Below are 12,792 nucleotides of genomic sequence, written 5' to 3'. Positions count from 1 at the left end.
GGAATCACCTTCAATCAAATTCCACAAAAATCAGATACAGGTTTACATGACAAACATTATATTTGTATCTTGCCAAGCTCTGCCATCTCTCAACACAGTGGAACGTACCAGAATGGTGAGGTCACTACCTTGGGTAACCACATTCAACCATCTCATTTCTTTACATTATTTTGGCACAAACGTATATAGCAAATTTAAACGGGTGTGGAAAGGGTAGGGGGCACACGTGCAAAGTGTCAGAGTCAGCTGAGATCATGCTTCAAAATATCATATGTATATTGAACAATTACTTATCATTACAAAAGGCCATAATTTCCAGACAACATAACACCGCCTTTGGCAGGAGTTCCAAATATTAGACACTGAAAGCCTGTGAACTTGTGCTTTACCATGATAGTAACAATGAAGCATTGGTTGCCATGTGTCTTCCAATAAAATACTAATATATATCAAACACGATTCTAAAGGAGCCTTTTTTCAAGCAGGGACTTTAAGCCACACATAGCTAGACTTGCTTAGCTCATAAACTTATATAACCTATCATAGATATTTCACAAACATGGTACAAGACCCTTAGCCTCATTAGCTTAATGCCTCACCACTTGCGAATTGGGAGTTTGCAAATGTTAATATTACAGGAGATACTAGTCCTGCCAGACATGAGTGCTGGAGATGTTTTTTGTAACCCGAACCATGCAGTGAGTTTTCCTGCAAATAATAACAGACGCTGTACCAGGGAACATTAGACCAATGCTTATTAGTAGTCTCTAGATATATAATTTTGATAGTAACAAACAAACCTATTTAACTGAAAAGGGACCTCGGAGAGACAAGAGATTCAGAACAGAACATATGGACACAGGAGTGAAAATGATGCTTTGATTTAGTCATCAGACTGAACATGTGACCTGTGTACAAATAGCTCCTTGCAATATGTTGACACTTGAGTTTTGTTGTTGAGCAATTAGATAAAGTGAGATAATCAAAACACAACAGAGTTTCACACAATCAGGTAAAATGTGTTTGCAGGTAATAGTGATAGTTTCATAATCTAAGAAAGAATGTTAGGTGTATTTGAGGTGTGTGAAATATATGACATATCGCCGATCTGTTCTGATCTGCCATTAAAATGCTATATGCCGTTGTTTGAGTATTCCTAGTTACTTCCTCAAAAACATCTTTCACATACACCTTTAATTACTGATATACTATCAGGTGAAATGTGTTTGCAAGTAATAGTGATAGTTTCATAATCTAAAAAAGCATGTTAGGGTGTATTTGAGGTGTGTGAAATATATGACATATCGCCAATCTGATCTGATCTGCCATTGAAATGCTATACGCCGTTGTTTGAGTGTTTCTAGTTATTACTTCAAATACATCTTTCAAATACACCTTTAATTCTTATGAGGCGAATATACTATCAGGTGAAATGTGTTTGCAAGTAATAGTTCCATAATCTAAAACAAAATGCTAGGAGTGTATAGAGGTGTGTGAAAAATATGACATATTGCCGATCTGATCTGATTCGCAATTGACGCTTGAGAGTTATAGATCCATAACTTCTTTCTTTCTTGTTGATCTTATTATTTGCCAAAACTGGAAAGGTGTTTTAGAAGGCTTTGTGGGAGTTTTACACTTTATTTTTGAGGGCAGTGTGACAGTATCAGTTAACATTTTCTTAATGTCCATTCAATTCCCCACATGCAATAAGGTATCTGATATTTAATTATTAATGTAAACAAAAATGTCTCAAAGTAGATTTTTTAAAAAGGACAGCTGATGTTAACACGCGTCCTCACGATACTTTTGCGCACTTCAACATGTTTTGGGAGGGAAGGCCGCGGTGTATCATTTATTCTTTCATTCATTCACATATGTCCTTCTTCCTTTTATTCTTTTTCTTTCTTTCTTTCATTCATTCACATAATTCTTGCTCTTACTTCTTACTAAAATTCATTCAGTCATTCATTGTAAAATTCCGACTGATACAATAAACTGGCTGAAGTTCGGTTAAACACAATTGAATTTGCGCTGGGAACGAGCCAAGTCACTGTGTGCGTTGGAGCATGACGAGGTACACGTTAATTAGTACAAATGGTAAAGAAAGCAAGCGAGTGACCTATCCCTGTTGTAGAGTACCCCAGGTCAGACGTATTAGTTGTTACCTTTTGAGTTCTCAAGTTCTCAGTGTAAAGGGAAATAGTTGATTCGGATTAATTTTCGTATTCTTAACAGCGTTTCAAAAATATAAAGCAAACAAACTTTCGGTGTAAGGAGTTTTGGGGAACCCGTGACGGAAGTAAGAGGACCCCGTTCCGGCCTTTCAATCCAACATGGCTGAACAGGTACGCATGGGTATGGTAGCATAGCTAAATAATACGATATATTTGTTTAACGATGGATCAAATCCGATTGTTTTTGACCGGCTGATATTTCTAATGCTGTTACTCTAGGTTAAACCGTTGATGTCGCGTTATACGTATGCTGTCGACGATGTTAACCCCTTGAGTGCCATAGTATATATATATATATGTCCTTCCTCTTCAACCCTCACTAGAAGTCCCAATAAACGCACAGTTTTCAATTCAGCAGAAAACTCCCTGTTTTTTAATATCGGCTAGAGTGCAGTTTACCGGGCGCGCGACCCGGGACTGCTGAGCGCTCGCTAATGAGCGCGCTATAGTGATAGCGCGCTGTAGAGCTACTGAACTGTCTCACTTTACCGCGCTGATGTATCCTTAGGGTTAGGGACCCCCCTTCTAGATCCTTAGGGTTAGGGACCCCACTTCTAGATCCTTAGGGTTAGGGACCCCCGCTTCTAGATCCTTAGGGTTAGGGACCCCCCCTTCTAGATCCTTAGGGTTAGGGACACCCCCCTTCTAGATCCTTAGGGTTAGGGATCCCCCCTTCTAGATCCTTAGGGTTAGGGACCCCCCTTCTAGATCTTTAGGGTTAGGGACCCCCCTTCTAGATCTTTTGGGTTAGGGACCCCCCCTTCTAGATCATTAGGGTTAGTGAGTAAAGGTTAGGGTTGGCAAACCTTAGATGCGATTATATCCATATATCCATCCACGAATCGAAAGTCAAACGATAAACGTCATCGTATATCATAGCTTCGCTGGATTGGCTGCACAACATCTTGAAAACAATGCCTAGGTGTGGCTTCTCGCTTTGATGAATGGGTAGGCGGGGCCTAGCTCTGCGCATGCGCAGTAAATGAAAACAAACCATAATAGTTTGTTTTCATTCACTGCGCATGCGCAGAGCTAGTGGGGTAATGACCCGTTAAACGAGCACTAACTAACTGTGATCGCACCGGTGGTCCCGAGGTAGCGTGCCCGCTAATTAGTCTAATTAGAATCCCACGACCCCTGCTGAGAGCGTTCGAGCCCCGCCAGCACAGCGAAAAAAATCGGAAAAAGCGCGCCCGGTAAAGTGCACTACTCCCTTAATATCATCTCAGACAAAGCACTATTATCTCAGGCAAGGCAAAAGTGCCTAAAATTACGTTTCAAAATAGGCTTTATCGTAAGTGTCGCCATTTTTCATTCGCGAGTCATAGCGTTATTTGCTGTACGCGTGACGCGAATCCACCCGAACCGGCCCCCTGATATTTAACACAAACCGGCCCCCTGATATTTAACACAAACCGGCCCCTTGGTTAATCAACGGTGACGGATGTTATGATAATTATCTTTAATGGATAACGATTAGCATGTATTTCTACATGTTTGAAACATAGACTCAGCTGACATACAGACACATGAATGTTTCAATTCATTTGTAATTTGTAAAACATGGACATTTTGGGAGGTTTAAAGATTATTTATATTCCTTTGATGAGCGATCTATATAATTTTACAAAGGACAAGGCTTCGTGGGAATGTTAAACAGGCAAAATTTCCTATATTAATGCCTCTCCCCACATAATATTGAACATAGACACTAAGACGTCACATGGTAATTAAGGAAAATGGACAACATCCAGGTTGATGATGATGGGTTCCAAGTGAAGTTTCTTGGATTTACACTGCTAATAATAGCACAGTCTTAATAAGGTTGTCAAATATCGGTGTTAGATTTTAGTGAATTGATTTTTTTCTTGAATGTAATTATAGACGGATGTTGCTAGATTATTACCTTCAATGTCATTAGATGGGCAATCAGTGTACAGAATAGTTTCGATGTCAAATCTTTTGGCGTAAATGTTTACTTCTTGGGGTCAGTTTGGGTCAGTTAATATCAGGGGCCGTTTCGGGGGTGATTCATGTGGCGCCATGACTGTCACAAAATCACGCAGAACAACTGTGGTTATCAATATTTTTGGCGTCATCTGTTATTTGCAATAAAAACGTATAACAATACACAGATAATCAGAATCATTGTAATTACTTCCATGTCATATTTATGTACAAGTGATCCCTGAATCAAGGGAAATGTACTTGCAAAATAGTGTGTACCCTTGTCAGCAAAGCTGCCCGTTCGAAAGAAATTGGTCATCACTATTGATGTCATATGTCAACATTGTTGAACATATTAGGCAATTTCTTCGCGGCGAAGGTTGGTTGAACAAAAGTAAACAATGGCTGTGTCGTTCCGATTGCACTTCAGTATTATGATGTATATTTTGCATATCGTTCAGATATTTTTTCAAGAAACTTAATTTCATCATCTACATATATCCTTGTTCAACATCATATTATATCTGGATATGGGGAATGCGTTTTTATTCTTTGAAAGTTTTTGATTGTTTGAATAATATTTACATGGGAAATTGACTCACTAAGTGTATTATACCACATTTTAGTCCTTTACACAAGTGTTAGAAGATCACACGTAGCCATTACTGCAACATGTGCTTTAGTTCCTGTGATGTACAAAGTTCAATACGTTGAAACTGATATTGCAGTTTCATATGAACAGTCGAACATATGAAAGTCGATTAATTATATCATGATCTAACTCAAGCAATATTTATAAATTGTTTAAAAATATATAAACCAGCTTCTGTCTTAATTTGGACAAACAGTACAACCATATTCTAATAGTTTCATACTCAAATAGCGATCTTTTTGTACCTTTCAGTGCATACTTATGAAGAGAATGACATTATCATAAGAAGAAACATTTATATCCTAAATGAATATTCAATGAATATTCAGGTGCTGTGAAATATTATATTTCATTTGTGCTAAATTGATGCCAAACATTTGCCTGTGTTGTTCACTATAAGGTACATAGAAAAACTGTCTAATTATTGATAAATTCAGGACACTATTCAATGGTAAAACCATTCATGTTTTGTCCAAAGAGTGTTTTATGCTGACGTAGAAGCCAAGACTTTTACAGTCAGTGGAAATTAGGCAAGATTATATGTCATCAAGTCAGTGTTGTCCTTTTCCTTCGTCACAGATTGCACAAAACATGGCATGACATCTACTAAAATGTTATATTTTCGTTGATTTCATTACATTTGAAGATGTTACTGCTACTCTGTTAATAATGATGCAGAATTAGTCCGAATACATCAACACAAACATGAGAATATGAGAAGCAAAGAACTAATATGTGTGTCTGATAGGGCCATCCAAATTGCTATTAGCAGCTTTCTCATATAGTACACTGGCATCTTTTGTTATAAATTGTGCTTGTGCAAGCACCTCGGCCAGGTGTTAGAGACAGTATTTTGTTTTAGAGTAGCTTTAAAAAAATAAAGCAAGTATGCAAGCCCAGTGTGGGACACATGTAGGTCTGCTCTGTGAATTCTGAATCTTTTCGCATTTATCAATGAATAAGTTCTCTCCTTGTGTTTTATCAAATTTCTTTTATTGTGAGACCCATGAATGTCCGGGTAGAATAGGCCTTCAGCAACCCATGTTTGCAATAAGAAGCAACTATTCTTATGTTAAGACTGGACTAATGGGATCAGATGGTCAGCCTCGCTGACTCCATTGACACATGCCATTGGTTCCCATTTGTGTAGATCAGTGCTCATGCTGTTGATCACTGGAATGTCTGGTCCAGAGTGGATTACTTATAGACTACCGCCACCTAACTGGAATATTGCTGAGTGTGGCGGGCGTAAGACTAAACTAACTCACTTGTTAAATTATTTGTGTATATTCTTTATTAAATCTTCATAAGTCCTTGCCAATGGTCACACATTCCATTGTAATGGTATCCTCTCTACAGGAGAGCCATAGTGCAAAGTTTTAAATTTTAATATTATTTTAGATACTGAGAAGTATCACAAATTACATGCGGGGTTGGTGGTGTTGTTCCAGATTTGTCCAACCACTCTTGATTATTTTCAGATTTTAGTAATTTATTCTTTGTTCATAGGAAAGATGTTTGGTACAGATCTTTTTTTGTCAAGAATATTAATTGTTTACCTAGGAGTCACAGTAGGGGGTATTATTGAACCTTGCTCACAATTTTTGGCTTATTTCTATTGTTTCAGACTGAGAGATCGTTTCAGCGCCAACCAACTGTGTTTTTAAACAAAAAGTCCCTCCTATCTGGAAAGGGCAAAAAGAACTTGCGCTATGTGAGAAATGTTGGCCTGGGTTTTAAAACCCCCAGAGAGGTGAGTGAAGTATATCTATCTACCCTGCCACAATGTGCAAATGGGTGCATCACTTGAGACTGTTCAGTATTGCGCAGATTTGCAGATACCTTTCAGCAATTAACTTGTGCCACTTCTGGTTTTATCTGTTTAGTAACTTTGGAATATTCACGTTTGATGACCACAGAATTCAGTTAGTTAACCATTTTGGTTGTCTGACTTAGCTCTCAATCTTCTCGGTAAACCTCTTAACATGAGTTGGCTCAAAGTAATCAGTTAGCTGGGTTAATAATAAGCAGTTTAGGTTTAGCATCATTTAGATTTAGTTCCAGTCCCATGCAGCAATATCATTGAAGTCTTATACAAGATAGAGCATGTCATTGGAGAAGCATTGTATATTTTCATGCTTGTTAATATTTGACTGTTACAAAGCACCCTTGCAATTAGCAAGTTGATTATAAGACACTCTCTGGACTTACGATGTCGTCTGTTGTTCATATTGTAGCTAGGATTTGTGTTTATAGATCTTTTGCATGAAATCTTTCCAGCCTGAACAACTCGGACAATATAACTGAAAACAAAGCAGTGTATCTCTGTGTTTCAAGTTTATTACTGTTTGCTGTTCAGAAATAAAATAGGTCATAAGACATGGCATGATTCATAAATCTGAACTACTGTATACGAGACCTGTTAAGGTCCTGGGGTAGAATAGGCCTCAGCAACCCATGCTTGCCATGAAAGGCGACTATGCTTGTCGTAAACGGCGACAAACGGGATCAGGTGGTGAGACTCGCTGACTTGGTTGACACATGATGTGCAGATCGATGCTTGTGCTGTTGATCACTGGATTGTCTGGTCCAGACTGGATTATTTACAGACCACCGCAATTTTGCTGAGTGTAGCGTATAACTATACTCACTCACTCACTGTATACTTAAACTCACTGAATGGTTGTAGTTGATGAAAATGTACTGTTGATTGTATCAGTGTCTGCTTTAGCTGTGATATTCAAGGGGACACTGGACCCCTTCATCATAAAATTGGGGGTACTCCAAAAAATATGTAAGGGTTCATTTCATAGCATTATGCTACTGAAGTGTTTTAGTTAACACAGAGCTCCAGATAAGATGCGTATTTGCATACAATATGCATTAGCAAAGTTGAAATACTTAAGAAAAATGTATGCCTAGGTATAAGAAAACACTATGTATTTTTAGGTCATATCTGAATATGATGCATTTTTACCCAAAACATCAAAATCACGTAGTGTATCATATCAATTCAAGGCTATCAAAACAAACCTGAAGTTATTCCATCTCTTAAATTTTCGTAACTAAGAAAATCTTGCTCAGCTTAGATTGTAAGCTGTTACTACCATTGTCAATGTTAGTCTTAGTACAGGTACTGATTTATCAGCTAGAGCTGCTGAGCCAGGATTAATATTGTACCCTACTTTGAATGTACTTCTATTCTGTAACCCACTGAGTGCAATAAAGAAATGGGGGAAAAAAGGAAAATCTTGATAATTGAAAATGTACTGAAGATACTTTATGCAAAAGAGGTAAAAATACCAGTCATGGCTTGTTGTCCCTTCACTGATTGGCCCATCTATAAATAGTGACCAATGAAGTAGTTGTCTTTGTTCATGTAATGTAAACAATGGATAATATCGAAAGTGGGTGGTGGAAAGCTTAAGCACACTCAAATTTAGTCAAAATGAAATATATCTTTTGGTTTTTTTTGTGCTACAGACAGAAAACTATTTCATTAGAGGACTGCTAGATGAATTAATAGGGAAGTGTTGTGTGTCACTAAGAAAACATGGTCCAGTTTACATTGGGGCTGTCTTAGCAGCAATTTCGAAAGTGCTGATTATGCGCATTATTTGGCAAGAATTTTTTGTTTATTGATTTTTCAACATTAGCTGATTCTTCATTAAAATATACCAGACGTATTATTTTTAACTCGAAGTAGAAGAATTTCCATTAAAAAATGATAAACTTCAATAAATGTCCATTTAAAATTGCCCTGAACACATTACTGAGTGCATGCAAACAACTCCGATGTCACAATGAAGCTGAAATTCCAAAATGTCCTTTCTGCCCACCAGCACCAGCAGATTTAAGTATAACAGACTAATCTGTCAAGTTTTTGAGCCATTTTTGTATGCTATGTAATGGAGCATTTTATGTATGTTGGGAGTCAACATGTGTCCTCTCTCTCTCATGAATATTTATGGTCATTTTTAATTTTGGGAATATATATTTTACATGATATCTTTTCATGCAGGCTATTGATGGCACATACATTGACAAGAAATGCCCTTTCACTGGCAATGTGAGCATTCGAGGGCGGATCTTGTCAGGTGTTGTTCTCAAGATGAAAATGCAGAGAACCATCGTCATTCGAAGGGAATATCTACACTATGTAAAGAAATACAACCGATTTGAGAAGCGTCACAAGAATATGTCTGTTCACCTCAGCCCATGTTTCAGGTAAGAAATCATTCAACAGCCAAGAAGATACTTAGTTTGTGTATGAATTAGCTGTAACAGTGCACATAGCATGTGAAGCATGCTACCCACACATATGAAAAGCAGAAACACGGCCTGCTCACTCTGGGGTATATAACTTTTGAATATTCCATCCATTTTGCCAAGAGCACTGATTTGAGGCAGCTTTGCTTGCCCCACAAACATTTGTCGAGCAAGACTGTGTGATACGAGCTCCAGACTCTTGGTTTGAAGTCCTGAAGTGTCATCTCTTATACTCATGAATATCAAAGGCAACTCCTGCATTAGTGTTTTGCCAATGCAGGAATCTATAGATCTGGAGACCAATCCATTAATCAGGCAAAAGCAGGTTCCTGCTTCATGTTACGGATGGTTGTTAGAAGATAGGTGGAAGCTGTTATCCAGGCAAGTAAATGAGGTGTAGATATCAAACACCTCAGTAGATTTGAAGGGGCTTATGCTTATACTCAAAAACCTGGTAGATATAAACAAAAAACTTGCAAAACTTGGCAGATATGTTAGTCAGAACCTAAAGGGGTGCCTTTTGCTATTTGCAGGTTTTTATCCCCCAGGCATTATTATTTTCTCGGTTTCCAGGGAAACGTTTCGGACTTAGTCTCGAAAGTAAGAGGTGTGTTTCGTTTCCGGAGCACAACTTGAAAACGTCTGAATATCTTTCAGTATAACTTGGCAGACATGTGAGTCAGACCCTAAAGTGGTGCCTTTTGCTATTTAAAAAATTTTGACATTTCTATTTTGCCCAGTTTCCATGAAAACAATTCAGACTTAGTCTCAAAATGGAGGGATGGGCTTCATTTTGGAGCACAACTCAAAAACCGTTTCATATCTTTCAACAGGTCATGGAAGATACATGAGACAGATCTTGAAGTTGTGCCTTTTGCTGTTTACATGGCATTTATATTTTGTATGATTTCCATGGAAATGATTCAGACTGCTGAAAAAACATCAAGTAACTGTCAGATGATTTGTCCTTTCAAATATGTGGGGGCCTGGGGGATAAGTCATCTTTTAATGAATCTTGTTCATTTTTTTCAAAAGTTTCGTTCTGTTGCTGTTGAGTATATTTAGACATAAAATATTTGAATACCAACTTAAACAGCAACTTTCTGTGTTCTTTCTTTTTTATGTGCATTTGCTATTGACTACATATCAGTAAGTTTGTTTTCTGAAAAAATCCGTAGTGTTGGTGTTTTATGTTGGTGTACAGGCTCTCTGTTGGTATACTTTTGTTAGTTGGTATAGTAGTGAAGTTCATGCCTTTGTCAGTTAAATTTTCGTTTTGCCTTTCAGAGATGTGACTATCGGTGATGTGGTGACTGTTGGTGAGTGCCGCCCACTGAGCAAAACTGTCCGCTACAATGTGCTGAAAGTTGCGAAAGGCAGTGGGTCAAAGAAAGCCTTTCAAAAATTCTGAATGCATCACCTAGTGGGTAAATAAAGGATCTGAGGTCCACTTACTGTTTTGAGGTTTTTGTTGTAGAGACTGGTTTGTCCTCCACACTTCCTTTGCCATGATTGCAATACTGATCCAAAACATTGTGCATGACAATGTTTTTCTTCTATGAGAAGTCTGGTGCACTTTACTTTGGATACACCAGAGGATAGAAAGCATTTGATACTACACCATCAAAGGCATGGTTTTGGCAAATTCCAGCAAATACAGTAAGGTCAGATCACTGATTCAGCTGAATATATCTGCTGATGTCTGAAGGTTGTTTCTGTTAGTTTCAAATATATTGTAGCTAAGGACCTGTGAAGGTCCCTGGGTAGAAGAGGCCCTCAGCAAACCATGCTTGACATGAAAAGCGACTATGCGTGTTGTAAGAGGCCACTAACGGGATCAGGTGGTCAGGCTCACTGACTTGGTTCACACATGTCATCGGTTCCCAATTGTGCAGATCGATGCTCATGTTGTTGGTCACTGGATTATCTGGTCCAGACTTGATTATTTCCATACAGCTGGAATGTTACTGAGTGCGGCGTAAACCTAAGCTAGCTCACTCACTATTGTAGCTAAGTCCAAGGCTTCAACTAATATACCACTTTGATACCTTGGAATAGAAAACAAGGTGTTTATCTCCATTCTTGCATGAAATGTGAGAAACTAAACCAGACCTGATACAGGAAACTTTCATACACCAGAAAAACTTACATGAGTCGTGGAAATAGCAACATAAACAATACCATGCTACTGAAACAGTAAAAATGGCGACTTTCAATCCCTAAAACAGGTTAAGAAAGATGAAAACCATGCTACTTCGATTTTCGATTTTGCGCACGTAAGGGGATGTTTTGACCTCATGTTGCCATTTTCCTTTTTGAACAAAAGTTCCATTCCCATTTTAGAGAATTTCTGTCTTGTTATTTGGCATATATCATCATCGTAGCTGTGTGCACACTTGTTTAGTTTACTTCCATTTGTGTGAAATGATTGACAGTAATTATTTCAACATGTTCAATACTTTTTCTACAAGAGGTGACTCGCATTTACTTCGAAATTTAGTTGAAGCATGGATCATCATGCGCAGTTGATGTCAAAGTTCATCAATGTAAAAACTGTTCAGTTTCATGGTCTTTCACTGCTGTTTTTATTGCTGTTTCCAGGATTAATGTGGATTTTCCTGCACAGAGAGGAAAGCTTTCTTTGGTAGGCCTGAAAACACACTTTGAGAATGAAATGTAATTATTGTAAGTTCATGAATGTGTGTTATAGTGACTTTATAAAATGTGTGTGAGAAGTCTTTATCCTCCTCCCAGATAATAAGTAATAATAATAGTTGACATAGCATCTGTACACATTTATTTCTAACAAAATGGTAATAATGGTGAGGATTGTTCTACACTGTACAAGGCAATGTTCCAGCAATATCAGGAAAGAGACAAAGGCATCATACATTGTACAAGTGTTGGAAATCCAATCAGGTATTCAGCAGGATGAGTGTACACTTTACTCACTATTATCAGCCAGTTTTACATTTTCACCAGTTTTTTTTTTTCATTGAATTAATTTGTCTAAGTATGTTTGTATATGTTGGAATTCACATCACTTGACCTCACCAGGAAAAAAAATATTTTGCCTTCATGCTTTTGTAATATTTTGACACTGGCTAGTCCAAACCATGAAAACAAGGACGATGTTTGATATTGGTTAAGTGTTTGGGTAGGCTCTGACAAACCAATAGGCTGGATTATTGCAAAATGCTGACGGTTCAATGATCCAGAACGGCCTGGTGAACCGGTTGGTGATATGAAGTGGTTGCCTGCTGAAACGGCACGGCATGGCATGGTGAAGTGATTAAGACTTGTGAATCACTTGTGGTTTGGGTTGGATTGATAACGTTTCAATGATCTCAGCCAATAGATCTAGAACAATCAGATGAACCATTTTGTCAAGGTAACTGTAAACCAATAGTGTTTCCTGTAATCTGATTGGCCAATTACCCTTGTCGAATAGTGTTTGGCATACCTGAAAATGATGGCCTGATAACTGCTCAAAAATAAGTTTGCACTAATACGGTACTAATAATTGTTGGTAGATGTCCACCTCAGTTTTCTTTCTGTTGGAGTTTGATAGAATCTTTGGACACTCAAACCCTTGGAAGAATTATTCAAAGATGGTGAGTACAATCCTGTGCCACATGTTCATGTGATCAGATAACAAAAGTGAGTGAAGAGCCATAAAATAATATG

The 12,792-nt window shown here is 37.9% G+C and overlaps 1 protein-coding gene across 1 annotated transcript; it reads left to right on the top strand.

Moving 5' to 3' along the window:
• The first annotated feature begins 2,273 nt into the window (after positions 1–2,273).
• Positions 2,274–10,555, top strand: LOC137261199 (small ribosomal subunit protein uS17-like). The gene is made up of 4 exons (XM_067798901.1): positions 2,274–2,348; positions 6,464–6,589; positions 8,858–9,063; positions 10,393–10,555. Exons 1-4 carry the CDS (start codon positions 2,337–2,339, stop codon positions 10,514–10,516), a joined length of 468 nt encoding a protein of 155 aa, XP_067655002.1. The 5' UTR covers positions 2,274–2,336; the 3' UTR covers positions 10,517–10,555.
• Positions 10,556–12,792: the final 2,237 nt, after the last annotated feature.

The sequence above is a fragment of the Haliotis asinina genome, chromosome 14, assembly GCF_037392515.1.
Source record: "Haliotis asinina isolate JCU_RB_2024 chromosome 14, JCU_Hal_asi_v2, whole genome shotgun sequence".
NCBI classification, from domain to species: Eukaryota; Metazoa; Mollusca; class Gastropoda; order Lepetellida; family Haliotidae; genus Haliotis; species Haliotis asinina.
This window is presented reverse-complemented; position numbering and strand designations above follow the sequence as displayed.